This window comes from Clarias gariepinus, chromosome 4 (assembly GCF_024256425.1).
Source record: "Clarias gariepinus isolate MV-2021 ecotype Netherlands chromosome 4, CGAR_prim_01v2, whole genome shotgun sequence".
Taxonomy (NCBI): Eukaryota; Metazoa; Chordata; class Actinopteri; order Siluriformes; family Clariidae; genus Clarias; species Clarias gariepinus.
The window spans coordinates 37721769-37739117 of record NC_071103.1 but is presented as its reverse complement, the minus strand read 5'-3'; the positions used below and the strand labels follow the sequence as shown (position 1 = coordinate 37739117).

At 37.3% G+C, this 17349-nt stretch overlaps 1 protein-coding gene across 1 annotated transcript; it reads left to right on the top strand.

The window, feature by feature from the left end:
• The first annotated feature begins 336 nt into the window (after positions 1 to 336).
• anxa13 (annexin A13) lies at positions 337 to 15650 on the top strand. The gene is made up of 11 exons (XM_053495314.1): positions 337 to 465; positions 4252 to 4327; positions 6369 to 6463; positions 8034 to 8204; positions 8682 to 8715; positions 9769 to 9848; positions 11532 to 11600; positions 11900 to 12001; positions 12092 to 12167; positions 14024 to 14136; positions 14480 to 15650. The coding sequence occupies exons 1-11, from the start codon at positions 451 to 453 to the stop codon at positions 14597 to 14599; spliced, it is 951 nt and encodes a 316-aa protein (XP_053351289.1). The 5' UTR covers positions 337 to 450; the 3' UTR covers positions 14600 to 15650.
• Positions 15651 to 17349: the final 1699 nt, after the last annotated feature.

Below are 17349 nucleotides of genomic sequence, written 5' to 3'. Positions count from 1 at the left end.
TCACTGATTACATTAACGGTGATCAGATTATGTTAAGCTTTAACCATTTCTACAAACCCTTCACACTTATAATGACACATACTAACACTACCGTAAAATATCTGTACAATATATAAAGGGTGTAAAAGGGTAAAGATGTGGTGAGAGTGGGTAAGATAGCATCAGTATGAGAAAAACATGAAGTATGGAATGAAATGGTGTGTGTGTGTGTGTGTGTGTGTTAACTGTAAAGTATTTTTTCCTATAGATCCAGATTGTTGGGCCCAACCCCCCCAGGCTGTAGAGGCTTCAGTCTGCCCCCTAAGGGTTGTCAGTTAAGTGTTTAGACATCAAAGGGTTAATCGGCCGACTCCCGATGACGTCATCCGTTTAGACGGTCTCTCTCTCTCTGTTCTGTCTGACGCTCAGCTCAGTTCCAGATTCCAGACTTCAGGAGGAAAAAACTACACAATGGGAAACTGTCAGGTGGGAATGAGTCTCTCTCTTATTCTACATGAAGGTTTAAATCTCAGGGATGAGTTTATAGGGTTTAGTTTTACTGAAACGGTTCAACTTTTAGATTAAAGATTAAAATCAGATGATTGTGATTTCATCAGCAGGAGGTTTAACACACTCTGGTTATTATTTCTAAAGGGAGTAAATAGTGAAACACACTCGGGACTGGACGTGAAGGCGCGGAGAGAAAGTGCGCAGCTGGACAGTTATTATACGTGTGGATAATTCTCCTAAACATTCAGCTAATGCACGGTTATCAGTCTGCGCATGCGCGGTTCATATTGTAAGGCCTATAAATAAATTGGTGCATCTCCGAAATGATTCTAAAAACGTGACTTTTAGACTTTTACATTAATGACACTGTAAAAGGAAAGATAGAAAGGTGGGGTAGGCGGTCTGTCCGCTGCGGAATTCCCGTTAGCTCAGAGCTGTGACTCAGGAGGGAGAGTGTGGGAAGCCAAAAGGGACCAAAACACACTGAAATATACAGCTGTGGACAAAAGTTTTAGGAATGACAAATCTTTGTGTGTATAGTTTTAACAAAGTCAGCTAGTGTTTTTTTTTTTTATTTTAAAGTCAAATGTTACTAGGGTATACTGAAGTATAATTACTAGAATTTCATAAGTGTCAAACACTTTAATTGACAATTACTTTAATTTTATGCCAGTAGTAGTGTCTCCCACACACAGGATATACGTACATGCACGAGTATACTGACGGCCGCAAACGTATATCTGCCGATACTTTTTACACATCTGTCCATCTGCCATTCGCAATCTCGATTAACTAATATCGGACAGTTCAGTCTCGTGCTAGCAGAATAAACAGGTCAAGGAGCGGTACCGTGAGAGCGGTGTACTGAGAGGCAGGAAATCCAGCGGATGCCAGCTGCCATAAAAAGTGTAAGAATGGCGTACTGACAGTCGCACAGAGAGACTCACACTCACACAGTCTCACACTGTGAACTGGTTCTTAAAAGAAAACAGAAAAAAAATCAGGAGGAACAAACAGAAGATAATGGATTATTAAAACTAAAGCAGCGCGGATCTGTGCGGTAACACAGCAATAGACTGGTTTAAAAAAAATAATAATAATAATTTTTGTCATGTAGAACATATCCAAAGAGCCAAAAAGTTAACGTTACTTTTAAAACATTTTAATTGTACTGTTTGTGATGACCGCAAAAATACAGAAAAAAATTACAACATGCATATTATTATTATTATTATTATTATTAATAATAACCAAAAAAAATTAAAAACACAAGATGCTATTTTTTTGTCTATGTGACCCATTATTTTTTTTTATTTTATGTTTTTAATTTTAAGTCATGTTTGTATAGTTGGTTAAAATAAAATATATATTTATTTTAATTGCCTAGGCTGTGCTAAAAAAAAAAAAGAATATATCACTCTGTACTGCACAATCCTGAACCATATAATACTAATGCTATAAAGCCCTATATGTGCCCACAAATGTAATTCGCCCTGGCATGCTATCAATTAACTTCTGAGCCACATCCTGACTGATGGCAGCCCATTCTTTCATAATCAATGCAGTCCTGTGTCCTGGCAACAGTAAAGGATTCTGAGACTATTCATGTGTGTGGTTGCTTCTCAGCCAAGGGAGTAGGCTTACTCACAATTTTGCCTAAGAACGCAGCCACAAATAAATAATGGTACAAAAACATCCTCTAAGAGCAACTTCTCCAAGAACATTTTGGTGACGAACAATGCCTTTTCAAACATGATGGATAAGTGGCTTGGGGAACAAAACATTGACATTTTGGTTCCATGTCTAGGAAACTCCCCAGACCTTATTCCCATTGAGAACTTGTGGTCAATCCTCAAGAGGCGGGTGGACAAAAAATTCTGACAAACTTAAGCATTGATTACTGCTGAGGTCTTGAAAAAAAAAAGGGTAAACACTGCAAATACTGACTCATTGCATAAACTTAATGTAATCGTTAATAAAACAGTTCTTGGACACTTATGAAATGCTTTTAATTATACTTCAGTATAACATCATGTAACACCTGACAAAAGATCTATAAACACTCTCTAAAAGCATCAGACTTTGTGGATATTAATATTGCTCTAATTCTCAATTTTTTCTAAATTTTAAACTCTCTCGTGCACTTAAACTCTTTCTAGCATTCTCAAGCCCTCTCTTGCATGCTTAAATACTCTCTCGCAATCTCAAACCTTCTTGCGCGTCCGCAAACCCTCTTTCGCACACTTAAGCCCTCTCGCTCTCTTACTTTCTCAACCCTCTTTTGCACTCTCAAACATGTTCTTGTGTATGCAACTTGTACTTTTTCTTCCCTCAAACTCTCTCTTGCGTGCACTCAGTATCACAATGCTGCACTCACTTTCTGAGTCGTTTGCGAGTCAAGTTGCAGCAGTGTTATAAATCTACAATTCCACCCGACCAGAGAATAAAGGAGGGACAATACCAGCGAATCAGAAACTGGAGAGCTACATTCTGACTAGCGGTTTCTGACCAGCTCATTCAATTGGTCTGTCTTTCCTGTTGTTGTGTTTAGTAGCTGTAGTTTAAGCCATGTATTAACAAAAAACCTAACAAACACCATGAAATATTTTGTATGCTGATGGAAATAAAATAATAACTATATAATAACTGTATAAATTAACACACACAATGATGAAGTATAGCCACCAAACACAACAACAGGAGCGAAGAACAATCTCAACACCGTGCTGTCTTTTTACACCTTCATTACCTCAAAAATTTCCTCACAAGTCCTGGTTTGACTTGAACGCCCCTCATAAAATAGACTATTAAGTTTCTTTTTTTGTTTAGATTAAATGTTTCTTGTTAAAAATGTATTTAAAAAAAAAAACTGTTTATGGCCTCTTTGGCCTTCCACAGTTTGTGTGGCTTGAGCTTTGTGGTAAATGGATCAGCCTGAGAAAGTGTTGCCAGGAGAGAGGGAGAGAGGCCTCCACTAGAGATTTCTTTGTTTTTCTTACCCTGGTTGATGTCTATAGTCTAACAGCACTGGGAGGCTCATGAGGGGGTGGTTTTATGACATCCACCCACACATTCCTTTTTCACCTTTTATTGGTTCATTTTCCGCCACGGTGGTGTAACGGTTAGCACTGTCGCCTTGCACCTCCAGGGTCCGGGTTCGATTACCGGCCAGGCGTGATTCCCGTCTCTGTATGCATGGAGTTTGCGTGTTCTCCCTGTGCTTGGTGGGTTTCCTCCGGGTACTCCGGTTTCCTCCCACAGATTAGGCTAATTGGCGTCCCCAAATTGTCCGTAGTGTGTAAATGAGTGTATGTGATTGTGTGTGTGTGCCCTGCGATGGATTGGCACACTGTCCAGGGTGTACCCTGCCTCATGCTCTAAGCCTCCTTGATCCTGTACACTGTATATCTTGCATATAGTCAGTATAGACATGGTAACGTAGGAGCTGACCAGAAGTTACCAGTGCAATGCTAAAAACAAAAAAACAACAACTACAATATTTATGCAATTTTATATATGCCAAAATGACAACAGTGCAAATAGTTTTAATTGTGCATGAAAGGACAGCATGAAAGTGACAATGAAGCTGTACGTCATGGCAAAATATGTAATAGGGTAATTACCCGTAATATTAATGTCATACTCATAACGTCCTCTGCTGCTTTTAGATGCTTCTGTGTGTATTATTTTCATGACTGGTTTTGATGATTAAATAAAAGATAATAAAAAGTTCAATTAACATCATGTGTCTTAACTTCACAGCCTACAGTATATCCTTATGAGGACTTTGACGTCGTGGCCGACATCAAGGCCATCCGCAAAGCCTGCAAAGGTCTAGGTGAGCCGTCTCTTTATTATCACCTGCCTTTACTAAAAGTTCTTTTTATTTACTTAAAAGTGATTCCATGTTTGAGATGCCACTTAGATTTCGTAACTCTTTAAAATTAAATATTTTTATGAACTTATAAATTTAAGTCACCAAAAAAAGTAATAACAAGCTTGTGTTGCTGACAGTGTGAGTTAAGTGTGTGTAAGCGTGTTAGTGGATGGGTGGTGTTGCGTTTGTGGGTGTATCTAGAGCACAGAATTACAGGATAGCAAACACCCAACATATGATTAACCAGTACAGTACCCATGCCAATAATATGAGGACATCGAGGACATTCTAATGAGTTACTAGGAATAATTTTGAAGTTTTTATTAATAATTAATTTTAGTCTTCAGCTTGTGTTACAGGATTGTACTTTGAAAGTGACCTCCTCAGTCAGTAGCACAATATGACGGGGAAAAAAAAAGTTTTCCCATGAACGTAAGGAAATTCGAATGATGGAACTTCCTGTTTAGTTTGTGGAACATTCCATGTGAGACACAAACGGCACGCGATAAATGAAGTCACTAACAAACAGTTAACATAAATGTTTACTTACTGAGTATGTGAGATGTGTTGGTAAAAGAAGTGCTAAAGAATAAACTCCTTTAGTTAGTTTTCATGAAAATTAAAGATATTTTATACATTTACATTTTTAAACAGGACTCGGTCGGACGAAACCTAAACAGTAGTTTTGGGTTATTTCTTTTCCTTCGCTTTGTTTGGACACACCTTCTAATTTCATGGTCTTTCCTGATTTATTTATTTTTTGTCCGCGATGTAGAACAATGCTGAAGGCATCTCCTTTAAACAGATGACGTTTATAGCTTTATTTATAGTGGTATTTGTAGTATTATTTTGTAGAGCAGGCACCACTAAATGTGACAGTTCTATCCGGACCCTGATGCTTTTTTGATGAATAAGAAGAATTAATATACCAGAAATCCAGCGCTTTTTCCCAGGTGGACGTGGCTATACGTATAACTTAACAGAGCCGATCAAAGCGATAGTTTCCCATGTACTGTATACTCAGAGTGTGCGGAAGAAACATAAACAAAGCCATAGACACAACATGGCCATGAAAACTGAACCTTCAAATGGAAGTTTAAAACAACTTTGTCTCATATGTTACTGTACGTAACTGTGGCGATAATAAAAAGCAGTAATGTGCAGCCCCACTATGAGACAAAACACGGGTCGTTAGAACAAACAAATCCTCAGTAGTCCGAGGTGAGGGCGTGTAAAATACCCGAACTGAGCGTGCAGTATGACAGAGCAAGCAGAGTCCTTTCACATTCATTTACAGCCCAGCAGCGTGCAAATGAAGATTTATTAAAGAGTGTTGTTTGTATTCAATATACGTATAAGGAAAGACATTATATAAGGACATTTAAGTTCGGATTGTCCACATGTTGAACGTAGTTACTGAAAATTGACAATAAACATTATTTAAATTCTATGGACATTTTAAATAGATTATTTTTTTATAGACTTACAATAACCGCATGTTTAAAGATCTGAATCTTAACACAATCAAGAAATTCTGATCTCGGCTCGAAGACAATTTTATTGAATAAAAAAAACAAAACATTGAATTATAAGGTGTGTCCATAATATATATATAGCTATATATAAAAATAAAAAATAAAATTCAGAAATACATGAAAAGTATTTTATATTAAGTATTTTATTTTAAGCATTTTATTTTCCATAAAATACATGAAAATTTAATTTTAAAATAATACAATTTTATAAAATACATGAGTTTTTAACTCCTGTCTTAAAATAAAATACTGGGTTAAAACTCCAGTCTCCTCTCAGGGCGCGGAGTCACATGCTGACTCAACGCTGTCCTTTCATTCAGAGTGCATAATCCTGCTCATGTGTAACCGATTGATTGTCTCAGTAAGCACATTGTCCAGGAAGTTTATCAGATGGGCATTTTTTAGGGGACAACAGTGTCTTGTTTTTTCTATCTGATCACATGATTGATTCTTTCTTGTTGTTTCAGGCACTGATGAAAAGGCCATCATTGAAATCTTGGCCAATCGCTCAGCGGCTCAGCGCATGGAGATAAAGCAGGCTTACTTTGAGAAATACGATGATGTAAGTCTGGTGTGATTGACTATATAAGGACTTCGGATTACCTGTCAATAAATAGTTCATATTAGTTAGGAATGATATTATGATATTGTATTTATAGTAACAGTGCCAAAATGTATGTGAATAGCACATAAATGTTATTTATGAAAGAATAGCATGAACTCGCTGACATAGTAAAGTTTTCTGTAAGGAGACATTTATTTATATGGAAGGAGTCTCCAAGGTCAGTTAACAGTGTCAGCAATCAGTGAACTTGTAAAGAGTTTACACTTTCCTTAAAGCTTTATATTTAGGTCTGTTTTCAAATGTAAAATTTTATTTGTCTATGTAATCCTTTAGTGTTACAGGTCAAATTTGTATTCTTCACTTCAGCTTATAAATCTAATAGGAAGAATTCAAATAAAAATTCAAATTTTATTTGTCACATACACAGTCATACACAGTACGATATACAGTGAAATGCTTATACGACCGCCCATGACCTTAAAAATAAGTGATTATTAATAGGAAATAAATGTGAATAAAACACAAATACAATAGAATATCAATTTAGCTAAGATAAGAATAATATATCTATAAACGACAAACCTATACAATATAAGGATTTTTTTTTTGTGTGTAAATATAAATGACCTAATATAATACTATTATAGTGACTAATAATAGTAAGGTATGAGGGAGGGGTCGCTCTGGGGTTAAGGTGTTGGATTGCTGATCAGAATGTCCTCAGTTCGAGCCCTGATGCTGCTAAACTGCCCCTATTGGCACTGAAACACATAGACAGACTACTTAATAAAATTAAAATAATTGATTGAACAATCTGATTATTTGTGATTTATTTCTGAAGGTTAGTATTAATAAACCACGCCAGCTGCATTTTTTCGAACTGCTCGCTCATGAACCACTAGGGGCGGAGTAACACACTCGGACGCCCCTGACTGGCTGTAGAGCCGTGATTAATGTGGCACGAAGTATCTCTCATCCCTCCCCTCTGAGAGGGTTCGGCCAATCAGCTCTCTCTGGACCTCCGGCTGCGAGAGGTTACAGCATCACCCGGGAATCGAACTTGCGATCTCTGGAAGATAGCGCGAGCACTTTACCACTGCGCCACTCGGAGGCTCATAATAGTACATTTCTAAGACTAAAAATTAATACAAAAGCAGTTAAGTAATATGTTTGACCTTTGAAAATTTTGGTTTCTTCTAATGTATATTTTTTAAACATATATAAAGAGTAATTGAAAGCTATGCATTAAAATTGTAATTGACCTCTAATCTTAATATTAACTACTTGAATATTTTATATATAAATAATATGAATGTTATGTATACAATTGGTAAAATATTACAAACCTGTAAGCAAACCTACTGTATAAATCATGATATATATATGGAGCACAGGGAAGATTTCTTTGAGAGTCATGATAAAAAGTGATTTTTTGATAAAAACACAATGAGAATTTGACATATGAAACATTAAGTATCTTTATACATTAATTAATTTATCACTAAGCAGGAACAGTTGTAATAAGGAGTGTAATGAGGTGCGTCTCTGTGTGTTCTGACGTGTTAAGGAGCTGGTGGACGTGCTGAAGAGCGAGCTGGCTGGGAATTTCGAGAAAGCCATTCTCGCCATGCTGGACCCGCCGCACGTGTTCGCCGTGAAGGAGCTGCGCAAGGCGATGAAAGGAGCGGGCACTGACGAGGACGTCCTGGTGGAGATACTCTGCAGTGCCTCCAATGCTGTACGTCATGAGGAAACTTTATACGGCACACTGAGAGCGATAGGACTCCTGGGTGTTATGTGTTACTGTATGTTGTAGCTGCGGTTCACAGATGGCATCGATGAAGATTCCTAAGATTGAACTAAGATTCAATGTCTTTTACAGAAATGTGCCTTTATTGCTTAAATGTAACAATTTTTCATTCCTTTTTTAGAGAAATATTAGGTTTAATGTGTATTAAGATCTGGATTTAAAAAGCTTTGTTTTGTTTAAAATTCCCCGAGCTGAAGTTTGATCATCATTGAGGTCACAAAATACTTTTCAACTACATATAGTATAGACGTTTGCATATTGTAATATTCTGGTATAGAGCTTCAAATACTCCATGTGTATTCATTCTGCTCATTTTTTTCATCTCATATTTCTAATGTACTCTGAATTTTTGTTTGTGTTGTTGCTTTTGATAAAGTTTTTACCAGTGTTTCTTATTTCTTGCAGGAAATTGCTACTTACAAGGATACCTACTTCCACGGTAAGGACAGACGTTGTGTTGTATAATTTCTTTTGGATTAAATCAGTTGCATTGCCAGTACAGTTCGGGTATTATCTATTATATTTTTATTATAAGTCAAGTGATGAATTTGCTATTCTACTCTTTTTCAGCTATACATATTTATAAATCAGACTTGTTTTTCCAAAGCCTTTGTACAGCATTAAAGACAACAGTACCGGTCAAAAATCTAGAACAATACTGGAATTTTTCAAGACCATGAAATAACACATATGTCATTAGGTAATTAAGTAACAGCAGCAACAACAACAAAGGTCAGTTGTTATTTTAAGACATGAAGGTCAGCTGACCTGGAACAGTTCTTGCAAGAACAGTATTGTGTCGAGTGCATTTGTAAAACCCATCAAGCTCCATGATGATGAAACTGTCTCTCATGAAGACCTTCCCAGGAAAGCGAGACCGAAACTGAGCTCTGCTGCAGAGGAGAAGATCATTTAGAGTTACCAGCCTCAGAAATCCCCAATTAACAACCAGCACCTCAGATTAGAGCCGTTACAGAAGAAGCTTTACAGAGCAGAAGTAGCAGATAAACATCTCAATATCAACTGTTCACAGGAGATTATTGTGTGTTTTGGATAAACACCTTCAGTATTGTTTTGCAGTGTAGAAAGAAACAAAAATTGAGGAAAAAACATGGAGTTAAAAGGTGTGTCCAAACTTTTGACTGGTATGAATAGAAAGACAGACAGACAGACAGACAGACAGATAGATAGATAGATAGATAGATAGATAGATAGATAGATAGATAGATAGATAATGCATTCTCAATAATGAAAACTTAAGACATTACCTACAACACAACACGCCATTATAAACCGCATTAATATACAGCCGTTCATGTACCTGTACAAATACTGACCTGATATGAACTCATTATTAGCTTCACAACCTTTTGTCTCTGAGAAGACAAACATGTGCCTCTGTCTTTATGCCTCTAAGCACTCGGTTTATTGAGTTTACAGTGGAACAGGTGCATCCTGCTTGTTTGTCTAACTCTGATCGCCTTCTCTGCAGTGCATGAGCGGGACCTGGAGGCGGACATCGAGGGAGACACCAGCGGTGATGTCAGGAGGCTGCTAACACTGCTCCTCGAGGTACACACACCTTCTACTAAGGTGTTCCAGGAAACAGATAAGAAAGAAAATTAAAATAAAATAAAGAAATAAAAGAGCCTTAAAATGTGGCGATATGCAAAAAGGTTTTACTATTAGGAGACTTCTATATATTAAGAGAAAGAAAACAAAAGAGAAGTCAGTGCCAGATGCTTCAAACATTCTTAACCATCCCCAATCAGGTGAACTGAATGATGATCAGGTGAACTGAACCCGTGTGTGCGCGTGTGGGGGTGCAGGAGAAATGAGTCGGCCTCACCAGTTTCAATGAATCAGTTCAGGAGCGCGATGATAGAAAATGTCTGTCCTGTGAATCTGTTCGATAGTGAATAATCCTAATTTTTAAAAAAAATCCTCAACAAAACAGAGTTTACAGTCCAATACAGTGGAAAACAGCTCTGAGACAAAATGGCGTCCGGGATTCTCCTTAGGGAAATTATTTCCTTAGGCGCGGTTACGGTTTTTCGTCTCATGATGGTAGTGTGGGGAATGGGGACAGATTTACCGGTAAAATTGGATGTTTTACATTGTATATTTGTGTCAAAGCTGTTTAAGACTCAGTTTGTCGGACTTAAGAACAAATCCAACTTTCAAAAGTGTTTCCGAAACGGAACTTGTTTGTAAGTCGGGGACTACCTGATGCATGCTGTATGGTCTGCAAATTGTGCACAAGAATTCGATAGATGCCAATGAAGAAAGCTAGTAATAAGAAAAAAGAAAAGAAGAAGAAGAAGAATTAGCGCAGTAGTAAAATTAAAGTACTTTAAAATGATCTTAAGCGTAATTTCAGAGCATGAGCACTGGCATTACTGGCAAATCAAAAATGCAGGCAGGGCATCTGGCATCAGAAAGAGCATCTGGCGTTAAACCTGTGCCAAATCACATGTGCGGATCTGATCATCTGCTGTGGCAACCCCTAACTGGAGCCTCCATAATGATAATAAGAAAAACGCCTTCATGATATATTACATTATTCAGAATTTCTTGTATTTTTCTTTTTAAACAGTGGCGATCATAATCTTTTGATTCTCTCATAAAGACTATTTGAGTTGGAGTGAAACTGAGCTCTCCTTGACCGTGCTTTGCTGAACTCACCACCCTTTTCCTCCAGACATGCCAGATCTGATTACAGGCCGGAGTTTAGTAGCACACAGTAGACCGATGGCCCGTGTTTCACTTTCCTGTTAATGAATGCCTGGAGTGGTTCACTTTCCTGCTGTGTGTAGTAGAGTGAAAAGGTCATACGCTGGTCTCTATACACATGAGTGAACAAATCCGTAGACCAGGCGTCGGAATAATCCCATTTCTGGGCTCTCAATAACCAGAGAATCCACTTTTAAGCCTGGATAATTTCCAGGCAACCAAGACATACCGAAGTAAAAATAGTCCAGGGGTGGAGTCAAAGCTGAACTGGCTCCTCCTTTTTAGGTTCTTTGCTAAAACTTTTCCTCAACCACTAGTATAGCTAATAAATATTTAATGTTTTTAGTCCTGAGTTGGTATTTTGACCTAAATTTGTATTTACAATTTATAAAGAGCGCATAAACTGTACATATCGACATGAACAATTTACACAAACAGTATATGGTCTGCTTCTTTCCCTCTATCAAGTGCGGTGAAATATTTTTTAATGTATGTTTATTACTACTGCGATCGTTCATTTAGGGGAATCGAGATGAGACGTATGAAGTGGACGAGAATCTGGCTGAAGAAGACGCCGTGTCACTGTTTGAGGTAGGACCTGTTTTTCATTTTTTCAAAATATTATAATATAATAGCAATATCAGGACTAGTTCCATCAGTAAACTGTTTTCTGAGAATAAAAATGGTTCAACATTTGAATGCACAGAGTGCCACTAGTGGGCGCTGTTGTGTGATACAATTCATATAATATACGTAAAATATACGTTTTGTTTGGCGGTATCAAAGTAGAATCAGGCAATACTGTTACTGTTAAATATTTAAAAAAAATAATTTCACGTATTAAATATGAAGTGATTAAGTAATAGAAATGATTTCCACCCCGTTCTCAGGCTGGAGAGGGCCGCTTCGGCACAGACGAGTCGACGTTCAGCTACATCCTGGCCACCAGGAACTACCTGCAGCTCCAGGTCACGTTCAAAGCCTACGAAGCCGTGAGTATCACACAGCCTGAATAACAAAAGCGTCTGACTGCTGAAAGAACCGTCACTCACTGATCATGTTTCATGCCCAAACTGTCTTAGATTTCTGGAACGGAGATTCTGGATGTCATCGAGAATGAAACTTCAGGAACGCTGAAGAAGTGTTACGTCGCACTGGGTGAGGATTAAAAATTAATGAAGAAAAACTGGAGCACTTGCAAGGGACCTGAAGGTTCTACAACTTAAAACAGGGGGATCACCTACAATCTTCTTCTTAAAAACAATCTAAATCATTGACAAATGTTGGGTGATAGGGAAGAGCCCATCACCCAACGAATCCTTAACAAGCCGTAAAAAAATTCTAATTATTTACAATTGACAGATTGCTTGAGCAGGTTCTAGACATAAAATATTGTAATTTCCAGGTATAGCACACTTAATATTTAGAAAAAATATCTTTAAGTGTTCCTGGCTTCCAACCAATAGGTTCTATAAGTAACCACTTCTAATAAGACAACACTGGTATGGGGTTCTAAATGGACCAGTTAGGGGTTCCTTCTGAGGGACAACAAGAAATATTAATACAAATATTTTAGAAGTATACACTTTTCGAAAAAAAAAAAAATTTATGGTTTTATTTCATAATTATGGGTTTTTAGCTTCCAAAAAGGCTTCCACATGGAACCATTATGAATAATAAAGCAATTTGCCATAGGGTTCTTTACAAATCCATTAAGGCTTTCATTGCAGGGCCTGCAAGCGCACACTACAGAGATTTGGAAGTTCACCTAATGTGCATGTTTTTGGCCTGTGGTGGTAAACCAGATTACTCGCAGGAAACCCAACAAGCACAATGAGAACACGCAAAAACTACACACACAGGGCCCGAAGGCAGAAATCAAACCCTGGACTCTGGAGGTGTGAGGACACTATGCTAAACACCACCAGTTTTTATTTTTGTAGTATATAATGCATTAAACATTTCAAGGGTTCTTTAAGCATTAAGGTAGGGATAATTCAGACTTCCACTTGGGATCATTTAATATAACAAAACAGCATTGTAGGATTTTACAAACTAAGAACTCGAGTGTTCAAAAACATAAAAAGTACACATCAATACAGGTAGTCCCCGACTTACGAACATTCGAGTTATGAATTTCCAGTTCAGTTCTGTAAGTGAATGCATAAAATGTCTAAAGTCCGGTCTAGAAGCATGAAGATAGAAAATGTCTGTTCTGTAAAGCTGTCCTAATGGTAAATAACCTTTATTTTAGAAAAACCTCAACAAAACATGTTACATTTGTTTGAGATTTGCTGTGTGATTATGGGTTTTGGCCACATGATGGCAGTGTGGGGAAAGGGGACAGAGATTTAGTGGACTGGTTTGCTTTACATTGTACAGTATATTTGTGTCAAAGGCGTGTAAGACTCACTTTGACGGATTTAAAGAACAAATTAGACTTATGTGCTCTTGGAACTCGTTTGTAAGTCGGGGACTACCTGTATGTATTTATATTAAATTCCTGCTAATTGTATAAAAACTAGATAAATAAAGGCGTAGGGAAATTAAATATGTCATCTTCTTAGGCTTGTACCTAGGAATACCTTGTAAATGCTGCACTTTTTAAAAATGTAAGTATAATTAAATTTTAATTTAAAGTAAGTGAAAAAATTACTGAACTGCCACAGCCTGAGTTTTTTTTTAGTTTGGGCTTTCAATGCGGGGTAAAAGTGATATAACAATGTGCACAATTGTTTTTTTTTTATTTTTTTTATCCTAACTGATAGCAAAACTGTAATTATAATTAAAATCCGTTTAATCACAGCTCTGTCCTTTTTCCTTATTTCTTCTCACTTTTAATATGTTCTTTTCTTTGCTTAAGTAAATTGAGTAAACCACAATAAAACCAGCACCGGGTTTTCACTCACCACCATAGACCAGTCACACACGGATCATACTGGAGTGTGGATTGCAGCTATGAATGGATTATATTTAGTATCTAAATGTGTTCTGATCTGTTTCTGCTCCTACAGTGAGATGTGCTAAGAATCCGCAGCTGTACTTTGCTCGGCGTCTGAATGCCGCCATGAAGGGAGCAGGTACTGACGAGGACACCCTCATCCGCATCATTGTCAGCCGCTCCGAGGTTGGTCCTGGTCCCGTTTCACTCCCCAGTAGCTGTTAAAATTCATACCTTTTAATCAGCATTAACATCCAGAAGATAAAGATTAAGAAGCATGTAATAATGGATAAAAATAGCAGCTCCTCCTGCTGCAGTCCCTCTAGAGAATGTTATTGAGAATTCTTATTACCCTTTAATAACGAGTCTGAGCCTAAAAAAAAAAAACAATTTAATATCCTGTACATGTTTAAATGCTCTTTAAAAAAAAAACAAAAAAAAAACTTCCACATGCTACCACACTCAAACCGGTCACTCTCATCTCATATCGCAGTGCATCTATCATGTCCTGGCTCTTTGTGTTTCCCAGATCGATCTGGAGACGATTAAGGACATGTACCTGGAGAAATACGACGTACCTCTGAAGGAAGCCATCAGCTCTGAGTGTAGTGGAGACTTCAAGCGTCTCCTGGTGGCCATCTGTCATTAAGGCATTAACGCTTACGCTAATAAGGAGAAACTAACACACACAACTGGCCGCGGGACATAGTGCACACAACATGTCCAGTTCAACACTATCCGTAGTTCTGATGTGGTCCTGATTTAGAAATCGAATCTGGAGAGATGCAGTGAAGAAAACAGTGATTTGATGGTGCATCGTGAATGAATGAATAAATAAATAAATAAATAAATCAATTAGGCAGAGATGTAACAAATGGTGCAAAGGTTAACTCGCACAACCATGTGGGAAATTAACTATATGTCCACAGTAGTGATAACATGTGGTATGTAATGCTATAACACAATGCCAGTATTTTATTTTATTTTATTATATTATATTTTATTTTATCCTAATTGCCTGCCTGATATATGATGGTATCGCTCTAGCACGCTATTTAGCGTGAACATGCCTCTTTACATAAAACTTGAACATGCTTAAGTGACTGTGAGAAAGAAATTTGCTATGCAGTTTTAAAAGTTGTAAAGTAAAGTAAACCAAAAGAGCATTTCATGTCATTTACAGTCAGACACTTTATAACGTACGGTCGTTGAAGTAAGAAATCTGTGACGTAGCTTTAGCTTTTCTCACTTATCATGGCCAGCCTTGTTTCTCTCATTGTGTACTAACACAAATATATTATATTTTAATGTATTAGAAGTCCATTATATTTTACATTATGAGTAATGTTTAGAGTTTATATCACAGCCTATAGCTTAAAAGGTAAAAATGGTCTTAGTGACATTGCTAGAATAAGTAATGGCACACGCTCGCCTGCTGCTGTCTTTTTAAAAAAATACCTTGTCACATTCTTGATAAAATAAATGGCAGCTGGGTTTTTAACAACTAGATTTTAATCCATTCAAATGAATTTTCTTCTACTTCTTGTGACTTAATGTGGCACAGCTTGCTAGTGTGTTGTAGCTGTTGAATGAGATCAGTTGATGGGACCAGACTCTACCTTCTGGAACGATATGAATGAAAGACCAAAAATTGCCTGAAATACATTGTTTAAAATATCCCAATAAATCTTATTAGAAATAATCACATTTTTGTTCTGAGATGGTTTGTTATAATTTGCTAAGCTTGCGTATCCAGTATGGGCCAAAAATCTATTTAAAAATGTATGAGGACTGATACTGTTAATTGAGGTTGATTTCCTCCTTTAGTGCAATGATTGTCCTAAGTTGATATATACCGTGTATATTAAAAATATTAAATAATAGTGGAGATTACATTATAATCAGTGGTAGGCAAAGCACACAAATTCTTTACTTTAGTAAAAGTATTTAACCCAGCACTATGTAGATATACTGCTGTAAAGGACACCAGGGATTACACCATGACATGGCATACTAGCAATGGTTACACCATGACATACAGTAATATACCATCAGGGATAACACAATGACTCGTTGCACAAACAGGGGTTACAGTACACCATGGCATGGTATACCAGCAGGGGTTACACAATGACTGGGTGCACCCACAGGAATTACATCATAACAAGGTGCACTAGCAAGGATTGCACCATGACAGGGTATACCAGCACAGATTACACAATGAGAGAAAACACCAGCAGGGATTACATGATGATTGGGTATATTAGCAACGATTACTGTAAAGTTTTAAAGTTGAGTAGTAGAAGAGGCGTGTTGCTCGGTCTGTCCACTGTGTTTCGATAAGCTTTTCTGGTGCCAGGAGAGACTTAGTTAAACACACACCCACACGTTGTCTGTTAGAAAGGTCTCTGTTTATTAACAGCAAAAGATCTTTTATATGTTTGACCAAACGCGTGTGCCATCAGACATGCAAAATGTATAAAGAACCAAAAGCTACTGTACACTCAAATACTGTCTAAAGTTACAAGAGGGTTCGTAAATGACCATGCACTAGGTGGCCAAGTGGGCAAATGTTTTGTTTGCTAAAAAGGGAATTCACCGGTGGAGATTTTGAAGGAGGTTTTATAACAGTAGATGAGGATGGCTGTGGTCTGTTCCCCTTGCAGTCAAACACAGAGCAACTTTCTACTCTCAAAGTTATTTTACACACTTAAGAGTTTTTCCTTCATTTTGGTGTATTGTTTGTCTGAACATTGATGTCCTTTTAAATATATATTGCACCATGTGCAGATAAAATTATCAAGGATGATAAAATGAAGCCACACTTTTGATTACATAGACATTTTACACCTACTATGCATCGCACACTGTAGTCAAGCCTACAAACACACATAAGCCTCTGGGAGTCTAGTGGTAAAAAAAAGATGGGGTAAACTATGAGTTACAGTATGTGGTCAAGGTAAGGTGCACCATGACATGCCAGTAATTAAAAAACAAAGAAAGAAACTGAAATTCATTGTTAAACAAATCCCTAAAGGAGGCGGGCAGATTCTGTTTCCTGATTGACCCCCCAGTCCTCCAGTTCTAGTCTGAATTCATGGCTGAAAGCTGCATCATTGCATGCGTTAGTTCGTATCGTTATTTTATTTTAATTGGCATAAGGTAAATTTCATGGTTTTTGTTAGGTAATTTGTAATTAGTACATAGTTTAAGCTATAGAACGTATTGTCGCTAAATCGTATGTACTTTGCTTGTGGTATAATACTCCGTAGCTCTCTGCCTGTTTTCAGTCTCTGTGTAACAGCTAAAATCAACACACCAGGTTTAAACTAATACTGTACCTGTATATTCTAATACTGTCTGTCTGTCTTTGTTCGGACAGCAGTTTATATTTTAGTT